Here is a 26,693-nt window from a genome sequence, read left to right on the forward strand (position 1 = left end):
AGTTTTCACTGCCAAAACGCATAAAATTAACCTCAGCTCTCAGGGTCATGGGGAGGGAAAGATGTGAATTCTGCCTTCAATTGAAATATGTATCAGTGCGTGCCTTAGACTTCCAACATAATCTAAGAGCATGAAAAAAGTCCTCCATAAAACTACAAATATTGTTCATTATTCACCCTTTGTTGCGCAGTATGAGTCAGGAGATACCCATTTTCCATTGGTTTTGGGTCACTTTTGACCCATGTTGCGCTTCAAAGGGTTAATAGAAGAAACCCAGAACAATGCTAGGTTTTCATTTCTAGCATTTGTTCTGATGTCTCACTAGGGGATATGCCTCCCTGTTTATAACCTCAAAAAAAATTATATCATAACGGCAATCTTGAATGACTGGTGATCGTGATACCTGCATCTGATAGAGCCACCTTGTAGCGACCGCTGTCAGAATTACAACACCTCCCACATTCATTCAGGGTTGTCTCAGTTGCAACACACAATTATCTGATTATCCAATCCCAACTTCACACATAGCCCACGCAGTTTGACACCCAGCTCCAGGAAAACCCATTGCTGTAAGTCTTAAAGATGCCAGTGTGTTGGTCAGTGGAGCAGACGAATGCCAACTTTACCTCGGCATCCGATCATGTGTAGAAATCCATGTTATTGTTGTTGCATCAGTGTCAGCTGTCAGGAATGGACGTGGATCGAGTATTTCCTTGTTGCAGTTTCCCAGGGGTCGCTGATACTACAATCCCAAGCTTTTACTAACTGACTGACTGACTGGTCCATAGTACTTTGAATACCCGTTGCAAATAATGTATATACTGTCACTGTTGAGTTGTTGCACTGCACAGAGATGTTCGAACTCTTCAATATTTGATTTCCTGTTTTGGTGATAAAAGATCCGAAGCAGACTTTTGAATTGTGATTTGGGTGCTTTTGGAGTGAACTGGATTGAACTCAAATGTGTAGCAAACTGGAGCAGACTTTTATCGCACTGGGCTGGACTCACAATTGCAACACACACAAAGTTAAGTCTGATAAATAAGAAAACTAGAACCAAAACAGTAAAATTGTAAAACCATACATAACTAGGTAAGCTACCAAGCACAGCTACAAGAGGACATGACGACAGGACCTGATCCTACTATGTCAGAAGAGATTACTGTGATAATGGACATTTACTTCCACTTGCAGCCTGCAGTGCTGTGCAGTTCAAGCCACAGGCAAATCAATGGGATATTGCAGGAATGAGGTGGCTCAACCTGACTAAACTATCTGACGGATAAATGGAGGACATATTGGAAAAGGTGATTGTTGCAGGCAGTCTTTTCGGCTTCTCTTTAGTCTTTGTGCAGCGGCACTGCGAGGTGATGAAAAAGAAGGATGAAGCTCTCCAGCTCTGCCTCCTCCGTCAAGTAGAGTCCAAACCTATCCTAGCCCCACAACACACCTTCACTCAGGCTGTCTCTCAGCCCCCGATTCCTTAGTTCAATATCCTGAAGCAGTTCAAAGCCCAGACCACTCTGTTCTGCTTGTGGGCGACTCTCACGTGGCTATTTGCCATGCAGTCAGTCTGTCAATCTGCCAGTGCACCAACACTTTGTGCATGCACAGTGTCAGTCGAATGTCGCCCTATAACACAATTTTTGGAGGCTTAAGTAGCGGACAGTGTGCCAGAGGCTACTAAAGCTTTGTCTCTGATGAGAGAGAGATGGGCAGCACTCACTAATCCTACCTGTTTACTCAGAACAACAACAACATAGGATTACAGGCTTCATTTGGCTTTTAATTCAATTCAATTTATATAGTGCAAATTACATTTCAAATTGTCTCAAGATGCTTTACAGAAAACAAATGGCCTGAAAACCCAGAGCAAGCCCTAAGGCGATAGTAGCAAGAAAAAAAACTCCCTGATTATTGTTATTCCCCTTCACCTCTTAACCATATTGCATTCTCAGGCTTGGCAAACCTGAAAGATGCCTATTTCCATGCTCCAATTTATTCTCCATGCAGGAAATATCTGAGGTTCACTTTTAAGGGTGTTAAGAGTACAGACTGCATCAAAACAGCCCCAGAGCATAATGCTAACACCATCACCATGCTTGATGGTTGGTCTAGTGTTCTTGGGGTTAAGGACTCAACTTCTCTCCTCCAAACATATCGCTGGTCAGTGCGGTCAAATAGCTCAATTTTGCTTTCATCTGACCACAAATATTTCCTTCAAAAGGCCTTTTCTTTGTCAATGTGATCAGTAGCAAACTTTGAGCTTTGAGGTGCCATGTGTGCAGAAAAGGCTGAATTCTTGCAGGCAGCCGGTCAATAACAATGTAAACACATTTGACTGTGGACCCTGACACCTGTGTTCTAGCAGCTTGTAATCATTGCAAAGCTGCTTTTTGGTGCTTTTTGGTGACTCTTGACCATCCTGACTAATGGTCTCTTAGCAGCATGGAATAGCTTGCATGTTCTTTCTGATCAGTGCAGTGAGACAACTGTGACATGCACTTTATACTTTCAAACAATTGTTTGCACAATTGATTTTGGGATCTGAAACATTTCTGAAAAGGCTTTAAGCAACTTTCCTGACTTAATTCAATGATTTCCTTCAGATATGTATGAAACTCCTTAGATTTTTCCATTATAGTGTTTGTGGCTAAGTCTAATGAGTGTATCAAATGGGCTGTCTTTATATTGGCTCAGAGGTGTCACCAGCTGTAGACATCACTCACAAGAAGGTAAGAGGTCATGGCACCAAGAAAATTTCATTTACAAAACTTTCTATGTTTCACTTTTCTACATCACCAAAACTAATAATTAGAATTGCGGTAGGTGTAATTTTGACCCAGCAGATTTCCATCATTGAAAAAATGCATGGCCTTTAAAAGTGTATGTAAATTTTTGTTCATGACTGTAAATGATCTTTACAAGTGTATGTAAACTTTTGTTCACAACCCTGTATCAGCTCCTGTGTAGACATCCATGGCACCTTCCCCTACGCAGGGACATGTTGTCTCAGGCAGGGGGAACAATACTTCACCCACACCCTGAGCGCCTGGTTTCATGGGCCTGGCCCATGAGTGGTATAATTTAAATACTGTGTGGCTTTCTGAGAATGTAATTAATACTACTCAGAGCGCGAGAGCATTTTCCATTGGGTTTCCTTATGACTGTGTATGAAGGGAGTCTAAGAAATGGTGTCAGACAGAGGGGCACAATTCCTTTTAGTGCCCTGTTGTGTGAAGTTTTTTCCCACAATTAAGTTGTACCTTGCTGCAACTGCAGCATGCCATGTGAAGTCTGAAGGCAAGATGGGTGCCCAACATCCTTTGGTCAGATGTTTCATGAAAGGGGTGCACAGGCTACTCCCTGTTTCCAGGTCAGTGGCTCTCCTATGGAACTTGGTGGGGATTTTGGATGGGCTCCCTGGGGCCCCATATGAGCCACTGGAGGGGGTCAGCTTGAAGCACCTGTCTGAAAAACAGACTTGATTGCTAGTGGTTCTTCGAGACTAGCATGTCTGGCAATATGGTAGTATTCATATCCAATAGTGAGACATTGAATCAAATGCTAAGAATGAAAACATACAGCTTATTTGCATAATCCAGGTTTCACAGCAGCAAAAGCGATATGTCTCACCAGACATCTCGCTCATGCTCATGCTACTCCTCTGTTCTCTTTTCAGGCAAAAGCAAGAAGAGGTGCGTATTTTGAAAAATGTTGCAGTGTACGCAGCTTACCAGGCTAGGTGGCTCTGTCTGTTATCAGGATTGGTGTAATTAATTAAATGCTTCTGTGGTATGTGTAGGGAGGCATATCCCATACTGACACATCTAACACAGACTCTGAAAACCAGGGTTACGCAAACAACCTATAGTTTCTTTTCAACACTGCAACTACACTGACAAAAAGTCACAGCTGCTTCTGTCCTATAGATCTTTATGAACTAATGTGAATGGCAGATTCATTTAAACTATCAACATGCCTGTTAGATTCCTGAACAACCTGTTAATATATTACGTTTCACAGGCTTTTAAGGTTGCTGGAATTAAACCTCTACTCAGAAAGCCTACTCTTAATTCAAGTATTTTAACCAACTATATGCCTATATCCAACCTTGTGTATATATCTAAAATCTTTGACAAAGCTGTTCCAAATCAATAACGTAACCATTTGCACAGAAATGTTTTGATTGAAAACTTTCATTCATGACTTAGAGACATCATAGCACAGAAACTGCACCGGTGAAAGTTAACAAGAATCCTCTAAAGGCCTCTGACAATGGACTTTTCTCTATACTTGTCTTCCAGATCTCAAAGGCCTACAGATTGAAAACTGTCACTGGGATTTAAGGAACCGTACTAAACAGTTTAAATTATATTTAGCAAATAGATATTAGAGAACACTATAAACTTACACTGCCATGCAGATGACAGCCAGCTCTATTCATCCATGAAATCAAACTAAACTAATCCATTTCTCAAACTTCTTCAAACTTAATTTTCTTCTTCTAAATTCAGACAAAACTAAAGACATTGTATTTGGCCCTAAATACTTCAGAAAAACACCATCTAGCCATATAGTTGAATTGGATGGCATTGCTTTGACCTCCAATATTACTGTGAGGATCTCGGAGTTAACTGTGATCAAGATATGTCTTTTAAGAATGTAACATCCTTCTCCTCACATACAAAGCCCTTAATGGCAAAGCTCCATCATATCTTAAAGCTCTTATAATGCCATACTATCCAAAAAGAACACTTTACTCTCAGAGTGCAGGCTTACTTGTGGTTCCCAAGGTTTCCAAAAGTATAATGGGAAGCACATCCTTCAGCTCTCAGGCTCCTCTCTTGTGGATGCAGCTTAAAACTTTCCTTTTTGATAAAGCTTATAGTTAAGCCTGGCTCAGGTTCCCCTGAAACATCCCTGTGTTGCAGCTATAGGCTACTAGGTGACTTCCCATGATGCATGGAGCATCTCTCTACTTCTCTCCTTTACTCTCTTTACATTTATATGCCACCAGTGCATGTCACTAACTGTGTCTCCTCTGTGATGTAGTTTGCATTATGTCCTTTCTGCAGGTATCACTGGCTGTGGAGCCACATGTTTGAGATCTGCAGTTACTGGCCTTTCAACCTTGCAAGTATTTATTGTTCTGTTACGTGTTGTTTGTCTGTTTCTCTTTACTTCCCCACTGGTCAGAACAGATGGCCACCCTCCCTGAGTCTGGTTCTACCTGGAGGTTTCTTCCTGTGGCTTTTTTCTTTCCACTGTTGCTAAGAAGTGATGGGTACTGAGCCCCAGTTTTAAATGAGCCTCAGGCAAATTATTTTAAATACTGGTGGATGAACAAACTCCAGTATTAACAGATCTGCTGTCAGTACTTTAGAAATTAAGAAAAATTTTGTGTTGCACATTCTATCATAAGATATAGTCAGGTTCATAAATGCTCTGCCAGACATCTACTGCTGCTGTCTTCAGTTCTCACTTGTTCTTGGGGCATTTTAATTTCAGTTTTGTCTTGTGAAAGTGAAATGCAGCTCAACTGGATTCAGGTCAGGTGACTGACTTGGCCAGAACATTTCACTTCTTTGCCTTAAGAACTCTTTGGTTGCCATTGCTGTATGCTTCAGGTCACTATCCATTTGCACCGTGAAGCACCGTCCAATGTGTTCTGAAGCATCTGGCTGAATATGAGCAGATAATGTTGCCTGAAACAGTTCAGAATTCAACCTGCTGCTTTTGTCAGCAGTCACATCATCAATAAATATAAGGGATCCAGTTCCATTGGCAGTCATACATGCCCATGCAATGATACTACCATCATCATGCTTCACTGATGCGGTGGTAATGCTTTGGATCCCGAGCAGTTCCTTCCCTTCTCCAGACTCTTCTCTTTCCATTATTCTGGTACAAGTTGATCTTTGTCTCATCTGTCCATAGGATGTTGTTGCAGAATTATACAGATGCTTTTAGATGTTTTTTTGGCAATCTGGCATTTCTGCTCTTGAGGCTCACCAATGGTTTACACCATGTGGTGAACCCTCTGTATTCACTCTGATGAAGTCTCCTCTTAATAGTTGACTTTGACACAGATACACCTGCCTCCTGGAGAGTGTTCTTGATCTGGCCAACTGTTGAGAGAGATTTTTTCTTGACCAGGGAAAGGATTCTTCTGTCAACCACCAAACTTGTTTTCAGTGATCTTCCAAGTCATTTAGCATTGCTGAGCTCACTAGTACATTCTTTCTTTTTAAGAATGTACCAAACAGTTGATTTAGCAATAACTTGTTTGTTGTGCTTTTACTATCTCTCTGATCGGTTTGTTTTTTTGATTTTTCAGCCTATTGATGGATTGCTTTACTGACAATGATAGCTCTTTGGACTTCATATTGAGAGCTGACCTCACCAGATTCCAAATGCAAACGCCACATTTGAAATGAACTGTAGGCTTTTTATCTGCTGTTTTTAAATGAAATCAAGAGGGACAACCCTGGCCATGGGACAGCTGAGCAACCAACTGTCAATTACTTTTGGTCCCTTATAAAGGTGGAGGGCACATACAAAATGTGTTGTAATTCCAAAATTGTTCACCTGATTTGGATGTAAATATCCTCAAATTAAAGCTGAAAGTCTGCACTTGAAGCACATCTTGATTGTTTCATTTCAAGTCCACTGTACAGTGTACAGACCCGAAATGCAGAAAAATGTGTCAATGTCCAAATATTTATGGCCATCACCATAAGATAAGGACAGAACGCCTTGTGTTTTTTGTTTTTTTGGTAGGGGTGGGGGGTGGGGGGCACATCTCTGCCACTCACCTGCATCTCTATGCACAGACACAAACAGGTGACAACAGAGGAGAGAAACAAACCTTCGAATGAATGACTACATTGCCACAATAGTAACAAGTCGTTTCCATGTGAGAGCATCATAAACACACACAATCTGTCAAAAAATTCAGCAAAAGTTCATGAGCTTGTAGTTCACGTCTGACTAACTAGGTATGTTATGTCTGTATAGCAGCAGGAGGTAACAAAATTATACGAACTAAGCATTGTCCAGCGGCGGCTACACAGTGGCTTGGTGGTTAGCACTTTGCCTTGCAGCTAGAAGATCCCCGGTTTGCATCCAGGCCTTCCTGGGAACTTTCTATTGTTCAGCGGTTTGCTTAACTGCAGCTGTGTTCATAAAGACTGTCTGAAATTCAGAGCATCATCTGAACTGTCCTTCAGAATTTCAACTTTCACTTCCAGAGCACAGAGCAGTGGGGATTTTGTGATTTTGGGGCTGCAGACAAACTTTGTTTCTGTAGTTTTTCTGACCAAATGTTGGTGTGAGTAGTTGAAGAATTACTTCGACTGTGTTTTTTTACTCATTGAAACCATAAATATCACTGACACAATACTGTCAAAGGAAAAAGCTATGTAATAATTTTATACTTAAAAGTAAAGCATGAAAGAAACAGGTTTGTTCAGCACAATGTACTGACATTTACTTAACATCTGTTTAAAGTATCGCTTTTAATTCTGATATCATGTTGGACAGTTCAAAAACCCATTGCATAATATTTAATTTAGTGAGTAAAACTTGTGACATTGTTCACTGGCTCTGTACAGTCCCATCACCTTTTGCTTAAAAGACTGATTTCTTTTGCTTAAAATACATCATAGTACTTAATAGGTGTTGGTTCAAAACAATGTCTTTTCAAAGTGCTACTTAAGAATGTTAATTTATATACACTATGAATGACAAAATAAAGCAATCATAATTTTGTTCTTAATTTGTTTAGTTGTATTGTCTAAAAGAAAAAAAGACAAAAACAAAACAAAAAAGAAACATTTATAATGTACCAATAAGAATAAAGTTTAAGTACCTGAGCGATATACAGTATCGGTAAGCGTAGTATTACTCTTATCTTAACGATATCCATCCCTTTTGCTAAGTGCTGCTCAGAGGGAATCATTAGGACTTGTAGGGTTTCTCTCTATAATATGAGTTATTTACCATACTATGTGAGGAGCCCAGAGATGACTTATGTTGTGAATTGGGCTACATAAATAAAACTGAAATGAACTGGTCATACCGTCATAGCCAAGGAAGCCAGCAGATTCCTTTGATTTGACAGAAATGAAGGTTCCAATGAAGTAGTTGATGATGGCTGTAATGAGGACAATAAGCAAGAAGATCTGGGCCTACAGAAAGCAAATTAACCAAAGCATTAGTCCTGCTGATCTTTTTAACCAGCGTTATAACAATCATGTAACAATCATGCTGTTTGTCAGTGAGTCTCAAAGTGTTTTCCTAAAGTCTGCTGCGGGAATTTTCCTCAGCAGTTACACTGGAGCACTTTCAGTTTATCAGACATTAGACATTGCTCACACCTTTGCCTCCCATTCCATTCCTGCCACAGAGATGCCCAGGAGAAGGATGACTGTGATTGTTCCGATAATTCGAATATCATTGGTTTCATCTGTCATGATGGCATCAACACCCTGAGAGAAAACATGAGAGGTTTTTTAAATGAAATAAGAACAATCTGCCAGTGTTAAGTGCAAATAGTACAGCTCTTTGATAGGTACTATCTCTCCCAAAGACTCCAAAAGAACCAATCCCAGCTGATCAATAATCAGCAGTAATCAGTAACAGTCGAATGCAATATAAAGTGAGGAGAGACTTACATTAAGAAGTTCCACAACAGTTTCAGCAAAGCCCACCACATACATGGCGACAGCCACTGCATTGGCAAAGGCAAAGATCAGACCAATAGAACCTCCAAACTCTGGCCCCAGACTTCGAGAAATCAAGTAATATGCTCCACCTGGAAATAGAAGGTAATATACATGTCAGTAAAAGTAGATAGCTATGGAAACTTGGAGCAAACTGAATTGACAGAATGTTTATTATGATGATAACCGATATCAGAATGTTTGTTCTAGAACATATATGTATTTGGGAATAACACTCTTTTGATATGATCCAAACTGACAGTCCACAAAAATTGAACTAAAGACCCAGTGAGTGGTTTTCAGTGTCATGACCGGTGTCAGAACCTGTCCCCAGAAGCTGAGGAAGGTTTTCATTCACTTGAAAATCTTCCTCAGCCTTATTTGTTATTTGGGCTAAAAACGCCAGCAGAGGCTTCAATTATCACATTTAACACAATGGCAAATTATGCACTTTCTCAGCAGAATATAATGTGTTTAAGAACATCACAGTCACACCATATCAACAGTTGGAAAAGATCTCGAGGGCAGCCTGTCTTCAATGTCAGGGTTATTTTAGTTCTAGGATTACATTTCACACTGCCAATCAGCTGTCTGAAACAGTATGTCTATTTGCACAAGCGGGATCAGGCCCCGGGGTCCAATCTGCAGTCATATACTTGCTTGTAACAAAGCGGCTTAGAGTTACCAAGAAGTCTGGCTGGAGAAATTAGCAGCATAAGAAAATATTTCACCTCTGTGTATAGTTTTGACCATGGTGCCTTGCATTGTTCAAATCAAATGTTATACTTTTATGTCACTGTACACAAACTGAAGTCATTCTGGGCAGACCAGTCCCCAGGTGGTGAGAAGTCCGACCAATTTTTAGAAAAAAAATCCTCTAAGCTTCATAGGCATAGGTAACAGAGTAGCTGTTGTGTGACTTGATTTCCTGGATGAAATTAACCTTCTTGTTTTCAACCTCCCCAGCAGCACAACAGCTGTAGTTCATCCGTCACATACCCCATTCTCACATACAGAGTCAAACACAAGATGCCATTCATTGAGAACAGAGCCTTAAAATAACATCCTAGTGCTGCCCAGCATAACTCAAAAGCAGAACAGTCATGCAGCAATGTAACATGGGAAAACTGAGAAAAGTCCAACTTTACACAAACGTGATGCATAGTGATGACAATAATTGGGGGAAAAAAAGCTGATCTTCAAAGTTAACGGTATTTAAATTCTCTACAATGGAACTAACAAAAAGACTTTTGTTTCACCTCGTCTTGGGGCTTGTTGACATGGAAACTAACCCACACAAGTTCAATTAAAAATAGATTCAGTTACTTGCTTTACACCGGACAAACACAATAGATGCAATGTCTTGCTTTTGAGAATTGCGCATGTGTCTGTGAGAAGAACCAGGGGCCAGAATGACCTACTGAACAACCAATAATGAAGGAAAATCAAACTTCAGTATAACACTAAATTTTTCAGAAAATATGCTTGTAAGACTAAGGTCTAATGACAGAGGATAACAGAACCAATAGCACGGCATCTTCCCAGAGCTGTAACATCTTTTCTCGCAGTCTAATAAGCTAGTGGTGTTTCGATAGTCTCATCGATCTGTTACTGAAAATGGTCTTTCCATTTTATGTCCTCACCGGCACCTCAACACCTGGAACATTCTGTACTATGATCCTGAGTGAGCGCCTAAATGAAATGTGTTTATGCCATTTCCAATTCTGCCTCCATTTCTTGCCAGGGCTGTTTCAAACCAAATCACATGCTAGCTTTTTCTTGCCTTTCGGACATCCAACAGTCCTGATCAGCAGACAAAATGTGCTCAGTTGTCAAACAAATAAATATGTTAATATGTTAACACTGTCACTGCCACACTTTTTTTCCCACAATACTTTTTATTTGATTTTTTTTTTTTTTTTAAAAACAAAACAGCGACAGCATGGTCCATGTTGGTACTAAAAGAAATTCTATCGGTTAACTGTGCACTGTCATCTGAGTCAAAAATTTTTAAAGCAAAGTGATGAGTACCGAAATCCTGTATTAAACAGGCCCTGGGTCTAGAATAATAAATACAGGAGCATCAAAAAGTTGCAACAGTATTGGTTCTGCAACTAGAACTGAAGAAATTTTAAAGAATAGATTTCCTATTTATTATTGCTACATAACCGCTATGTTACACACACACACACACACACACACACACACACTCACTCAGTAACAGCACCAGAGAGAAGAAATTTTGTCTGATGCTACAAGTTCAATAAGTCTTTTGTGTGTAACTTGAATGGAAACTTAATCAAAAAAGATAAAACAAAGGTAGCGGTCTTTACACTTCAATTTTTTCTCTTAAAAAAAATCACTAAAAGCACTGATAAGACTATGATTAAAATCTTAACGATACTCATCCCAATTAAACTATATGAGTGGTTCTCGAAGGGGAAGGCTGGAGTCTTTACAAATTAACCATTTTAACAAGTAAAAAAATTCTACCCCCTCCAAATAAAAATATTGACACTGCTCTTGGTTCATATCAAAACAGAGAAGGAACGTAATGTCTAGAATATGACTACTACTTCAATGTGATTCAATCTTCGCTACACTAAGAAATATTACACTCGAGACACTATTTTGCCTGAACTTGTGACTGAACACTGTGTTAACATCAGTGTCAGATCACCCACTTTGAGCTACCGCTGCCTCTACTCACTTCGCAACAAGGTGTTGCAATCTGGTGACTTGTAGAATTTCTCTTCTCTCTGAAACAACCTCGTTTCATACCAAACAGCAGGAAGAAACCGTCAGACAAGAGCTAGAGGATAGCATGGTTAAATTTAGTCGCTGGTCACTGCTGATCCCTGATTTTCAGACATATTCTCTTGTGACCTCAAGTAGCATATTATTCTGCAGTATAAAGTAATATATACCTCCTCGTACAAATCCATTGGTGGCGATGGCTGAGGTGGAGAGGCCAGTGATGGTCGTCACTACGGTAGCCATGGCGACGATCAAACAGGACAGAGCTGCAGGGGGAAAGCACAGTCTGAAAACCGCAAATGTCTTAAATGAAAAGAATGTGCAACACTGTTAACAGTTTTCTAGCAGACTTTCCAATCACTCTTTGAGCTCTGTGAAAAGTAACAGCATAGCCATGAAGACGAGCTCCTGCACTCAAGTCTGCCACATGTGTCACTTTGTGGTGATATTTCACATCAAAGTGGAGAATTTTTAACAAGTGTCAGAGTATTCAGGGTCAGTGAAGTACTGTGTTGTAAGTGAACTGAAAAACTAAGTGACAGAGTGATAAACACCATAATGTCAGCAAATATGGGCTGTGTGCCACTCTGATAGGTCATTTTTTCTGGTCAGTGGTATTTGTCGGATATCTGCAGTCTTTGCCACATCAAAGTAAAATATTGGACGGGACGGGCTCCTGACTGACTGCTTTGTTTCTATTTTATCTAGCCTCAGTTAAAGGGGAGTAGGTGACAAAAAAACAACACAGTTCTCAGTACAAAAAGGTTTTGGTTTCATGTGTCCAGATTTGGAGATATTTGTCTTCAAGATTCCTGCCAGTACTTCAGCACAATGTCTGAGTCAGTAAGTAAGTCAGTAAAATGCTTTTATGTAGCACCTTTCACAGATACCTAATCACAAAGAGCTATACAGTAATAATAAAACTAAAATGAAAACTAAAATAATAATAAAAAAGATAATTTACTGACAAAACAGGGGAGTAACAAGCTAAAATACGGTACAGTAAAACAAATATCAACAAAAACAATACATAAAATAGAGCAGCTACAGGTCAACCAAAAGCCTGCCTGAATAAAAACAATGTCAGCTACCTCATAAAAGCTTCACAGGAGTTGATCGATCTCAGCTGTAGAGGAAAAGCATTCCACAGCTTGTTGCAAGAGCTTGGAAAGCACAATCACCACGGGTTTTATACTTGGTTAGTGGGACAACAAGTCATTTTTGTTGGCCTGACCTGAAAGCTCTATTTGGAGTGTAAGGATGAAGGAGGTCGGCAATATACGGGGGCGTTTGGCCACACAAAGTCTTAGAAGTTAGCACCAGGGAGTCAGTGAAGAGAGGATAGGACTAGTGTGATGTAGGATCTCCGGTTAGCTCCTGTTAAAAGACGAGCAGCTGCATTTTGGATTGTCTGAAGGTGGTTTAGAGAGGACTGGAGAGGATTTAAACAGGTAAAAAGGGCACTAGAGTAATCCAAACAAGATGAGATAAAAGTGTAAAATCATCTCCAGTTCCACCTTAGATACCATGGATTTTAATTTAGCTATATTGCGCAGATGGAAAAAACAGGAACGTGTTAGCTGGATGACATGGCTGTCTAGTGACAGAGACTGGTCAAGAATCACACCTAGATTTCTAAGGCAAGGTTTAACACAATCCCTTAATGGCCCAATACGCTGCTTAATGCATGCTATCCGTTTTTCATGAGCAAGTATAACAACTTCTGTTTTGTAGAAGCAAAATGCTGAATTTGATTTGCTTTAGCATTTCAAATTCAGGTGTTTTAATACTGGCGTACCCTCGATCTGCCCCAACAGCCACATTAAGATGATAGGAAACAGTGGACAGTTAGGCTTAAAAAATAAGTGACAAACTGGTGTGACATTACATTTACTAAAAAAAACACTGCCTGACCAAAAAAAAGTCGGCACCTGGATTTAACTAAGCAAATAGGTAAGAGCCTTCTGTTGGACAATTACTGCAGTGATTAATATGTTTCAGCTGCAACAACTTATTTAACCCTAGCTGATGCAGTGAGGAGCTTCTCATTTCTTCAACAACCACGTCAGAACACATATCCCGTGGTTATGGAAAGAATGTTAATCTGTCTCAGAAGAGTCAAATTATTGTCCTGCATCAAGCAAAGAAAACAACTACGGAGATTTCTGAAACTACTAAAATTGGGTTAAGAAACGTCCAATACATTATTAAAACCTGGAAGGATAGTGGTGAACCATCATCTTCGAGGAACAAATGTGGTCAGTCATGTGGTCTGATGAGTCCAGATTTACCCTGTTTCAAAGTGATGGGGGCATCAGGGTAAGAAGAGAGGCAGATGAAGTGATGCACTCAAGCCTGTGGGGGTTAGGGTTATGATCTGGGGTTGGTAATGTTATGTTCCCAAAGAATGAGGTCAGCTGACTACCTGAATATACTGAATGACCAGGTCTTTCCATCAATGGAGTTTTTCTTCCCTGATGACACGGGCATATTCCGAGATGACAATGCCAGGATTCATGGGCCTCACATTGTGAATGAATGGTTCAGAGAGTATGAGACATGATTTTCACACATGGATTGGCCTTCACAGTGTCCAGACCTCAGCCCCATTGACAATCTTTGGGATGTGCTGGAGAAGACTGTGTGCAGCAGTCCCACTCTCCCATCATAACATAACAACATAAGATCTTGGTGAAAAATGAATGCATCTCTGGACAGAAATAAATGCTGTGACATTGCAGAAGCTTATCGAAACAATGCCAAAGTGAATGAGTGCCATACTCAAAGCTAAAGGCAGCCCAACAAAATATTACAGTGTGTAACTTTTTTTTTGGCTGGGCAGTGCATTATGTCCAAAACTGCCTGCCACTGCTGTCTACTGTTCGCTCCTCAGGATGGCCTTGTAGAAGAAAACCAAATGATTGAACATTTTGAAAAGAAGCAAAGGGTCTTACATAATCTACTCTTCTCAGCAAAGAAACAATGTTCTAACAACTTTATCTGCTGCCATTTTGCACACATAACTTCTCAAGTTCAAAACAAATTCATCATTTCCTTTTGAAGGCTAAAACTACACTCTGAGCTGGAAAGTATTGTAAACTGGTAACTCTTTTGAAAATCATCAGCTCTTCATGTCTTCAACTTACCAATGCCAGCTTGGCCCACGATCCATGACATTCGGATGAAGAGCATCACACCCCAAATGTTCAACATACAGCGGACCTGCAGAGAGGAACTACTGTTAGTGTGGGTGCCTGGAAGAGGGGTTGCAGGTTTAAATTAACCAGTTAGGCTTCTAATGTCCTAGATGGATTCTGCTTGCCATACAGTTCAGATATCAAGCATTGTGAAACAAACTGATGCTGCAAGTGCTTCATGTCAGCAAGAAATAGCTGCCTACAATTTCAGATGTTTGCCACCAACCAGCCCTAGAAGACTACAGTAGTGGCACGCAGCATGTTCTGCTGAGATAAAAGATGAGCGGAAAACAGCTTGTATGTGTTTGCATACTGCTGTCGTCCCTGAAGCAGAATATGTTTGTCTTAATGTTTCTTTCCTTTGTTAGACACAGACATAAGCTTACTTTGCACATTTTTCACTCTGTTGAAGAATCTTTAAGCAGCACAAAAATACCTCCCATCTCCATGCGTACAGATCTTCACCTGACCCTGATGGAGGATCCTCTTCCCCTTGTAGGATCACATTTTAAGAAGATTATATTAAAAGAATATCCTAAGCCACTTGATAAAGACAGTAGAATCCAAGAGATGTAAGAATTAGTGTAAGGTTTATATTAGAGAGGAAGTAAGGTCTTCTAACATCAAAACAAAAGCAGGATGAAAACATCCAGACACATCTTGACATGAAACATCCATCTTCTGCCTGCTATCTCTCAATTGGCTGAGTGCTTTCTTCCTCAGTGGTTTAATCCACCAGCAACCAACCAGATATCATCTGAGGTACCTGTAAGCCAGCATCCAAATGCATGTACACTTCAACCAGTCAACCTGTCTCTATCTACAGATCTATAGAGCTATAGATCTAGACAGACAGACAGACAGACAGACAGACAGGATATGTCGCTGTGAGATGACATGCTGTGAATTTGCAATATATAAATAAAATTGGATAGAATTGATAGATACATTACACATTGTAGTTTGTACCGTTTAGTTCGATATATCAAATACTTGATTGACTAATCGCGACATTTTTATGATTATTTATGCCTATAAATATAAAATATGCCCATATTGAAAAAAGTAGCTATATTTAGAGAATAATTTTTGAACCTCAAGAATTTGGTTATGTGGCCAAGAGGCATACATATTAGCCCTTTCTGCTTCAGAAACAATAATCTGAACTGGTTGCGTGTATATGTGTGAAAGAAATCTGTCCAAAGAATCACACTTTGCATTTTCAACTTCACCAACATGAGCAAGACCAAAGAGCTATCTAAAGATGTCAGAGACAAGACTGGAGAGCTTAACAAGGCTGGAAAGGGCTACAAGACTATTGACAAGCAATTTCGATACAACTGTCAGTGCAATCATTCGTAAATGGAAGAAAGACAAAGCAACAATCAATCACCCTCAGTCAGGTGCATGATCTCAGCGCATCTATGATTATCAGAAAGGTTAAGGATAATCCTAGGACTACACGGGAGGAACTTGGTAACAATCTCAAAGCAGTAGGGCTACAGTCACCAAGAAAATCTGATAGCACACTGTGTAGAAATGGTTTGAAAGCCTGTTGCACCTGCAAGGTCCCTGTGCTCAAGAAATCACATGTCCAGGCCCGTGAGCATTTGAATGACACTTAGGAGGCTTGGGAGAATTTGATTTGGTCAGATGAGTATGAAATTGAGCTCTTTGGTATCAATTTGACTTGTTGTGTTTGGAGAGAGTAGAATGCAGACTATGACTCCAAGAATACCATCCCCACAGTCAAGTACGGAGGTGGAAACATTATACTTTGGGGCTGTTTCTCTGCCAAAGGTACAAGACGATTGCACTGTATCAAGGGAACAATCGATGGGGGCCATGTTCCAAGAAATATTGGGCGAGAACCTCCTCCCCTCAGCCAGAGCACTTAAAACGGGTCATGGGTGGGTCTTTCATAGAGATAATGATCCAAAGCATATGGCCAATGCAATAAAGGAGTGGCTTAAGACGAAGCACATTAAGGTCATGAAGTGGCCATGCCCATCTCCAGACCTTAATATTTGGAGGGAGCTGAAGCTTCACATTTTTAGGCAACAGTTTCAGAACATTAAGGATCAGGAGAGAATCTGCAAAGAAGAGTGGTTTAAAATATCCTCTGAGATGCATGTAAACCTGGTCACTAACTACAAAGGATGATCAATGAAGACATCTGTGCTTGTGAACAAGGGTTGTTCCACCAAGTACTAAGTCATGTGTAGTTGGGGGATCATGTACTTATTATTCTTGATCAGCTGGAAATTCATTTTTATCTGTAAGATATTGTATTTTCCTTCCTTCCTCCATTTTTTTGTTAATATTTTGTCTTTCACAATCAAAATAAACCTACTTTTAAAGTTATAGACTGTTTTTTGTATGTGGCCAAAATCGAGAAGCATGCAGGAAATCAAATACTTATTTCCCTCACTGTAGAAGTCTTTTTTCCCCCTATTTTTCATCCATAATCAGAGAGTATTTGATCTCCTTGTTCAATATTGCAAATGCTGAATTATTGGCATGATGAGAAAAAACATTGATAATTTCAGGCTTTGTCTTTTTATACTTTTGAGGTATTGTCATTCAAACATAACCTGAAATTTCAATGTGTAAAAAATGTTTTGAAAGTAGGTCGTGGGGCAACTTTTTCCAAGTTGACAAGTATGTCAACTTGGACAGAATTTGGTATATAAAAGTAAAATTTCCCCTATTTTAAATATCCATAGATTATGATTTCTAAAAAAACTTTGAAGCAAATTAGAGGGTGACTAGGCTTGAGGAATAAGAAATCTTTTCAGAAACAAAAAGGAAAGTAACAGACATTTTATGATAGCAGAAGAAAGCCAGGATTTCAAAGTGACTTACCAGCACTCCCTTAATCCATCCAAACTTAACCACTCCTTTGGAATCGGCTGCTTCCTTAGCAGCAGCCTCCTCAGCCGGTGTCAGCTCATCACCATTGGCAAACCCATCCTCAAATGGCTCCTAAGAAGGACAAAAAATAGAGTTAGATTTATATGTAGAACACAGAATGTGGCTACATATAAGGCTGCTCAGTGAAATGTTTGAAAGACTCCTCTGTAAAGGAATTTTTTTTAGCAATTCAACTAATAAAACTAATGCAAATGACAAAACACAGAGATCTGACTCTCACTGTATGTTCATCTGGCATTCCGGGCTACATTTAAATAAAAACCCAGTAGGACTATCTCAAAGTACATTAGGAGACCAAAAAATCATGAAATCATAACTATGCAAATATCACCCTCTGGCTGAGAGGTTTCATTTCTATTGACGTCACTTGCTCTGTAAAACAGACACACTTACAGAGGATGTCTGTCCTAGTGTTCCTACAGCATGTCAAACACAGGAAGCCTCCTTCCTGCACACAGACAATGTTGTGACATCAGTGGCCTCCCTCCCAGCTCTGTCTGGGTATGAAGCATATTGTCTTTCCTGCGTATATAGTGTTCATAATGACCTCAAGATGAACACAAGACATCTGCAAACCAATCCTCTGCACTTAGTGTGATGCTTTCACAGCACGTCGTCCCTCCGCTGGTAGGGAGGACCGTACATAAAATAAAAGTATCGTGACAGCTGTGATGGAGTTCAGGACTCAATTCAAGGATGGCCACTGTGTAATGAATGATTTACCTGTTCTCATAAATTGTGACAACAGAGTGTCAGTTATGGGTTAAAACAATGCACACAGTGTGACTTGGGTCTGGTCCTGATTGATCTTGCCTCCATGTAAGGGATTCTTTATCATTATGAATAATTACTGAAGTTGCTGCTGTTGTAGCCTGATTGTCCCGTGATCCTTGCGTGTCAACACACAAGGATAGTAATGTGCTCATCCCAAGAGTGACAAAATCTAACTGTTGAGATTATCATTTTTAATTGGTGCATTTTAAGAAAACTAAAATGTTGTTTCCTTCAATTCCAGCAGTTACTACATGAGCCATACTTCCGTTCCACAATTTGGAGCCATTTGCCATCTTACCTATTGTTGCTCATGAGAAACAATAGATGAGTTGAAAGACTGGTATGTAGAGACCTTTAACAGCACAGTAATGATATAATTCGGGGTGGGTACCACATTCTGGTTTTACACAGTTACAAGTCATTTCCATGTTAGAGCAGAAACACACACAATCTGTCAAAAAAAGACAGCAAAAACTAATCTCTCACAAACCAGGTATGTTGTGTCTGTTTAGCAGCCTGTACTCAAAGTAAATTAAATTATATGAACATGGGTTAATGATAAAAAGCAAGTATTCGCAAGCAGTTTGTATAATTGCAGCTGCGTTCATGAAGTCAGTCTGAAATTCAGAGCATCATCTGAACTGTAATTCATACTTTCTGTTTCAGAGAACAGAACAGCAGGATTTACTGATGTGCCAGCTGCAGACAAACTCTGTTTCACTTGACTTTTACAGTGTCTCTAACTGAATGGTGATGTTAAAATCAGAAGAAGTAATTGAACTGTAAGGTTTTATCAACACAATGTACTGATATTTACTTAGATTCTGTCCACAGTGGAGCTTTTAATTCTGACATAATGCTGAACAGTATAACGAAACACACTGCATAATATTTATTTTGTGAGTAAAACTTTGAGGCTCTGATCTTTCCAATCACAACAGCACTAACTATAATTCGATTTGCTCCAAAAATTGCTTTTTGTAATAATTACTGTAATTTCAATTACCACATATAGTATATAGTAGTGATTAGTTCAAAACAATGTCTTTGCAGAGTGTTCCTCCAGAATGTTACTTTATAAACAGATCAGCCATAACAGATCAAAGAAACCGTAAAAAATGGTAAAGTTGTGAATCTGACCAGAGATTTGATGGCAGCTTCTGGTACCATTCTCTACCAAAAAAGCACTAAGTTTCGACACTAGACTTTTACAAGGCTTGTTTTAATGATTCAGTGATTCAGCGAAATTCATCAATATATATGTGGCTGTGAAAATGAGCTCTAGCATAGCAAGGGTGGCGTACCAGTTGAAAAGGTAATTAAATCTGCTTCTGGCACAAATTTCTGAAACAGCTGGGCATGGGGACATTACATTCTTAGCTGTGAGTGATGTCAGGTCAAACTGCTAATGTAATTATGCAACACTGAAATCAAGGTCTGCTGCCCTAACTAGGGACACTGTCAGCCAAACAGCATCTGTTTGTTTGGTTTGAATAAGGGGGTCAGACTTGATGCCATCTCTGCTTGTTTCTGTCATAATGAAAAAAAATATTGCTACTCATTTGCACTGTTCTGAGCACTGTTCCCTCTATGCTGCGCGTATGCGCAATTGCGCACTGCTGACACGGTCTCCACGCACAGAAAATCTGCACTGCGCACACAAAAAAAAATCCAACCTAAATTGTAAATAAAATAAACACGTAACAATTCATTCTGTGCTATTTTTCAATGTGAGTCAGTGAGTGACCGGTGACTGGCTGCTGCAGCCAATGATGCGATTCACATACGTATTTACCATAGACTGTATATAATGGTATTTACGCAGCTAATCAACGTCAGGTGTCCTTATGTGCAGCCACCGTTGTTCTCATAGATATGAATGAGTAGATAGGACACGCCCCTTTGAGCTGCGTGCTACAGCGAGGCTAAGCTAGTGGGGGAAAAGTTTCAGTGCATTCCGTTGATGTAGACGGCGTGAAAACGGAAACAAGAAGTATGCCGGCTCACTGTGCTGCATACAGTTACACACTACGTCGTACGATTGAGACAGACAGTCTGAGGACTGAAATCTTCTAAGCTCTTGAGTAGTTCTCTGTTAGTTTGGACCTTCAGACAGTCTGAGGAATGAAATTTTAAAAGTTTCTCAGTACTTCTCTGCTAGTTTGAACTTTCTGGTTAACAGAAGCCTTAAAACTTGTGACCATGAGTCTTGATTTCACATTTAGACCATCCACCTGAGTTCTTCTCAGACCTTCACCTGTGGGTTTTTTAGAAATCCTCAACAAACTTTGATTCTCTTCACTGAACAGTAAAGTTTGTGGAGATCAGAAGGTAACATTAGTTTGATCCATGCCTTCAACTACTAGTAGACTTTATCTGGAAAGCAGTTTTCTGAAATGAGTTCTTAGTAAATCTGTCCACAATCAAACCAAGAACACAGAAAGAGGAAATGTTTGAAGAAACAACTTGATGTTTTCGTTTCAGACTAGAAAACGCTTTTAAGACCTTTTATCTGTTTTTGCTCTTTTTGATCATTTTATTGTCTCTTCTGTTTAATTTGATCTTCTAAAGTCTAACTGGTGTCTTTTGAAATGTTTCGTCTTTAGTTTGACTCTTCTTAAACGTTTAGTTTTGCTCTTTTCTCACCTTTTATTCTTGTCTAATGTCTGATTTGATTTCCAAATGTTTTGTCTTTTTAATGTTTAATTGTTTTTTCAAATGTTTTATCGGCTTGTTTGAGTTTCTTTTTCTTTCCGAATATTTAATGTTTCGATTAAATCTTTAAGGTTTTTCTTTTTAAATGTTTTACCACCTTTTAATGTTTAATTTTCTTTTTAAATGCTTCATTGTATTTTCTGTGTAATTCCTATTTGAAGTTTTATTGTCTTTAAGATGTAATTATCTAATTAAACATTAAATTTTTTTAATTAAACGTTTCATCTTTTTTTTTTTGGCCTTTTCCAGCTTTTTATTGGATAGGTGTAGTGAGAGACAGACAGGAAACAGGGGAGAAGAGTCGGGGGAAAACTTGCAGCAAAGGGCCGCGAGCGGGACTCGAACCCGGGCCGCTGCGTCAGGGACCAGCACCTGTACATGAGTCACCCGCTTAACCTGTTGAGCTATACGGGTACCCGTGTTTTGTCTTTTCAAAGGTTTAATGATCTAATTAAATGTTTTGCATTTTTAAAAATGTTTAATAGTGTTCTTGTTTAATTGTATTTTTTTTTTTAAATGTTTAATGATGGAAAGTATTTCATCTGTAATTTGTAATATTTGTATTTTAAAAATTTTGTTTAATTTCATACTGACATGTATTGTACCTTGTTGAATGATCTCATTCCATATTTTGTCTGTTTAATAGAGTTAAACATTAAATTACATTAAATTATATTAAACAGACAAAATATGGAATGAGATCATTCAACAAGGTACAATACATGTCAGTATGAAATTAAACAAAATTTTTAAAATACAAATATTACAAATTACAGATGAAATACTTTCCATCATTAAACATTTAAAAAAAAAAATACAATTAAACAAGAACACTATTAAACATTTTTAAAAATGCAAAACATTTAATTAGATCATTAAACCTTTGAAAAGACAAAACATTTAATTACAAAATTAAATGTTTAATTAGAAAATTACCTCTTAAATTTCTTAATTAGATTATTAAACCTTTAAGAAGACAAAACATTTAATTAAAAAATTAAATGTTTAAATAGAAAATTACATCTTAAAGACAATAAAACTTCAAATAGGAATTAAACAGAAAATACAATGAAGCATTTAAAAAGAAAACTAAACATTATAAGGTGGTATATGTATATATAATTTAATTGTAATTAATGTTTAACTCTATTAAACAGACAAAATATTGAATTAGATAATTCAGCAAGATACAATACATGTCATTATGAAATTAAACACAATTTTTAAAATACAAATATTAAAAATTACAGATATTTTCCATCATTAAAAATTTAAAAAATACAATTAAAGAAGAAGAATATTAAACATTTTTTAAAAATGCAAAACATTTAATTAGATTATTAAACCTTTAAAAAGACAAAACATTTAATTAAAAAATTAAATGTTTAATTAGAAAATTACATGTTAAATTTCTTAAATCTTTTTAATAAAACTTTTTAAAAGTTTTATTGTATTAATTTTTTTCCTTTGATTTAATTGCTTTTTTTATGTAGTTTATTTCTTTAATCTTCTTTTTCTGTCAAGACTTTAACCCCAACCTTAAAAATGAAATAAACCCTTAAACCACAATGAAAATACTTCTGTTGTCACAATCATGAGTTAGTCAATTATTCAGTTTATCAATTCAACTTTATTTGTTTAGCACCGTTTACACAGATGACAAAACTAAACAAGCAAAGAGAAAAAAAACTATGCTAGAACTGTGATTAAAACTCAAAAACATTAAAAAAAAAAAAAAAAACATTTAACATGGTAATAAAATATGTTGTGTCCAGGTGATGGAGGGAGTTTATTGAAGTCTTCTTGGGCTCACATGGGAAATCATTTAAAATATAAACTTGATATTCAGTCTAAGGAAACTGCAGAGCGACAGAAGAAGCAACAATATCTCCTGTTTTCTCCTTTAATGAGTCGACTCTTCTTGTGCTTTCAGACCAAAGAACTACAGACTCTTCACAACCTGCTCAAACTCTTGGTACAGGACCTCACCACACGGGTCAAGAAGGTTTCCATCTCATTTCTACTCTGAAGCTCACCTTCTCCTGCTCAAACTGCTGACAAATGTTTCTGCTGCTCTAAAGTCTGCTCTCCAGAACTTCCTAAAAACTCTCAAAGTCTCTTCTGCTGCAGGTTGCTTTGTAGAACTGTTCCAGAAAACCTCACTAAACCACATGGAGGGGCCTCAAGATAGTCGTCCAAATGAAACCATACAAAAACCAAACTAACACAACCCAAACGCTAAAGTCTCCTGCAGCCTACCAGAGAACCTCTGAGAACAGAGAATCAGGACAGGAACTCTTACCTTCTGGACAACCAACATTGGTTCACAAACAAGAATACAGAATGTGTCTGACCAAAAACCTCTAAAGACTCACTACAGCCAAGATAAAGACACAACTCAGCTGCAACAAATCCACTAATCACTGCACACATTAGCACCATGTGCTAACTGTGGCTAAAGAACCACATTTACCAAGACAACTATCCAGTACAAAGCCCTAAAATACACCAAGAAACACATTAAAGCCTATTTTACTGCTGGAAGCTGCAAGCCAACGCCTAAAGAACAAACTAAAGCAATGGAGCCAAACCCAGTTCACTGGTGAAGAGAAGCAGAGGAAATGTTTGTCTGCAGCTAAATAAAGCAGGAAGACACTGAGCTGCTCAGGTGTTCCTGATAACACCAATCAGCCACCTGGACAGCCAATAGGAACACAGCCACCTGGACAGCCAATAGGAACACAGCTTCCTGGAAGTCCAGAGGGCTGGGTTAGTGAAGGAAATTTAATTTAAAGTTGAAGCAGAAAGTTAATAAAGAAAGTTGAAAACCACCTTCTGATACCTGAAATCTCTGAGTTTTCACACAAAGAACACCTGAACATGTCAAACTGGTTTCATAGTAGAACCATCATTGTAAAAATGTCATAGTATGGTGTGTTGCTCAAAAAACATTAGGACCCGGCTGTCAGGGGACAAACATGTAAGAAACATGAGAACAGAGAGAACCCAACCAGTAGGTCACAGTTTATCATCCCCCAGTCATCTCCTGAAGTCCATATGGTGAGAGACATCAGTATCTGGTTGTTAATTTACCAGAGGATGCTTATAATCATGCTGATGTGGTCTGTACTCTACACTATTTTAGTGACTCAATAAATGCCTCAGTTGTTTTTTTTAAATGCTTTTTAGTTTTTAATAAACATTTAACAGCCTGTATGTAATCAATAAATGGCCTTTGTCTATCTTAAGAAAAATTCACTCAGAACTCTGATATGTTAACAATACTAAATAAATCAATAAATACATGCATACACACATAAATAAGTTAATACATTAACTGTGTTAAGATTTAGATTTTTTTTTTAAAAGTTGTTTATGTTTTTGCAGAATCCAGTATTACTCACTGGTTGGTCATTACATTTTATTAGTTTGATTTCACTGTTTAAAATGATGCCACCTCTTTTCAGACAGAACCTGTGATAATAAAACAATACAAAATTTTTAGTTCCGTGTTAATAAAGCACTTAAAGCTTTAAGTATGGCTAAATGCTTTTTTCAAAATTAAATATATCACTCCTTAGGTGGTAGTGGCCCCAAGTTCAGTAAAGTTGGAAAGATATTCACAGATTCGGACTTCCAGCATCAATAACTCATTAGATATAGGTTGTCAAAACATAAACGGTGCCTCTTTCCCATTGTTGCAAGGCAGACAATGTGCTACAAGCCCAGTTTTATCAAAAGTAGCTGTCTTTCAAGCTACAGGAATAACATTGGTGTCTATGGAGTGAACAGGGTCCGTCTGCAATTTGCAAAACCGCTGCAACAGTAAAGAGAGACAAATATTCAATAACTTCACTCTTATACGTTGTAGTGTCACTAAAATCACTGCAGCCTTCAACTGGCTCCTGTTGACAAAGTGTTTTAACAGAAATGTAAATGCTGTAATTTGATTCTTTTAATGAACCATGTAACTTGAATGGATGTGATGCTGGTGTGACCACAGTGCACACGTCTGATGTTGCTCACAGTGGTCCAAGGGACGCTCAGGGAGTTTGTGTGTTTGCTCAGACTCAGGAAAAATTACAGGGAACATTGGTTCTGAGTATTCTGCACTAAATCCGCCACTTTATCTCATGTTCGTGTTTACATTTCACTCGGTTCTGCTTTTCTTAGTTCTTAGTTGTTGCTCGGCTCTAGTTTTGCTTCCTTTGTTCTTTTTTGCCCTTTTATATCTTATTTTCTAAGTGTTTATTTAATGTCTACTGTTGCATGAAGAGAGAGTAATGCAATTTCGATTCTAGGTATGTCATGTACATATTGAAGGATTGACAATAAAGCTGACTTTGACTTTGATATTCTGTGAGGAGGACTAACAGTTTTCCTCACACCAGAAGTATTGAGTCTGAATTTTACAGTTGATTGAAAGAATGTGTTTATGAGTAAAAGCTCATAACTGCCTAACATTGCTACCCTTGCAAGTCACCACCAGAAATACTAGTCAATTAAACTAAATATAATATTTTATCAATGTACCTTGCGCACTTTGCTGCATCTAAGATTCTTACATGACCACTTGTCACTAGCTGGGGCTACAGCCTTGACAGATAGCAGTCACCCTTTTCCTTCGGATGCTGTAAATCAGCAACGTTTACAATATACAGGGAACAGCTTGGGACACAGAGTATCCGGTAAAACCAGTGCAGCCTGGCAGTATTTGACTTAGAAAATGAAAATAAAGTTGGATGTGTCAGAGTAAACTGGCATATGACTTTGACTGGAGCAATGTGTAACCACATTCAGGAAAGGCATGCAGATGCTAAACTGCAAAGTATTTATTTCATATGTTATCTACTTGTATTTAGCGGTTTGTTATGATTTATAGGCCAATGTGCAACGCTCACATGCATAGCACAAAGTGCCCCATATTTCATTGGCATTTAAAATGTGATCTTATGACAGAAGAACGTGATTGTCTCAAATGATTTAAATACATGCGGTATTTTTCAGACAAAGCATAACCTTAATCGATTGAGTTGTGCTTAATTTTAACTGCTTACTGAGTGTTTTCTTACATGTAGGCTAGTTGATAAGAATAACCACTAGTTTGCTCTGACTGATTTGTCTTTACTGCAATGATGTTGAAGTTTAAGACTGCGGAAGCACCAATTTTTCAACATAATGTTCTTGCTCCGTAGACGTATCAATGACAAAGAGCCAATAGAATCTTTCTGACAACTTTTATTAATTTTGTCCACTGAGTTATTTTGCAACAGAAGTACAACTTAAAGCTGGAAAGGTACAGTTTTGCTTATCATGGTGTTTCCTTTGAGGAAAACTATTTAATAAGATCAAGACCAAATCTGGAAAATTCATTCCAAGATTCTGTCAAACAGTAATGATAAGTCCTAAAGAACTGTATGGTATCAAGTCATCTGCACCATTTTTGAATTACGTCTTAATGAAACAAGAGCGATGACTGCTTTTATTAAAAAGACAAATATGCTGTCTTAGGCAGCCAGTCCTTCAAATTTATTAAAAAAAAAAAAAAAAAAAACTGCTCACGGTACCCTGTTTCACAAATCAGCACAGA

General features: G+C 38.3%; 1 protein-coding gene across 2 annotated transcripts in view; it reads right to left on the minus strand.

Moving 5' to 3' along the window:
* slc12a2 (solute carrier family 12 member 2) overlaps positions 1–26,693 on the minus strand; it is a 68,490-nt gene that overhangs the window by 27,553 nt on the left and 14,244 nt on the right. For both annotated transcript variants that reach the window (XM_023273074.3, XM_023273073.3), the window contains exons 2-7: positions 17,546–17,665; positions 14,630–14,705; positions 11,654–11,749; positions 8,679–8,818; positions 8,382–8,492; positions 8,084–8,192 (exon numbers count right to left, since the gene is read on the minus strand). In XM_023273074.3, the coding sequence (XP_023128842.1) occupies positions 8,084–8,192; positions 8,382–8,492; positions 8,679–8,818; positions 11,654–11,749; positions 14,630–14,705; positions 17,546–17,665 (652 nt within the window). The remainder of the gene's footprint in view (positions 1–8,083; positions 8,193–8,381; positions 8,493–8,678; positions 8,819–11,653; positions 11,750–14,629; positions 14,706–17,545; positions 17,666–26,693) is intronic.

Source organism: Amphiprion ocellaris, chromosome 17 (assembly GCF_022539595.1).
Source record: "Amphiprion ocellaris isolate individual 3 ecotype Okinawa chromosome 17, ASM2253959v1, whole genome shotgun sequence".
NCBI lineage: Eukaryota > Metazoa > Chordata > Actinopteri > Pomacentridae > Amphiprion > Amphiprion ocellaris.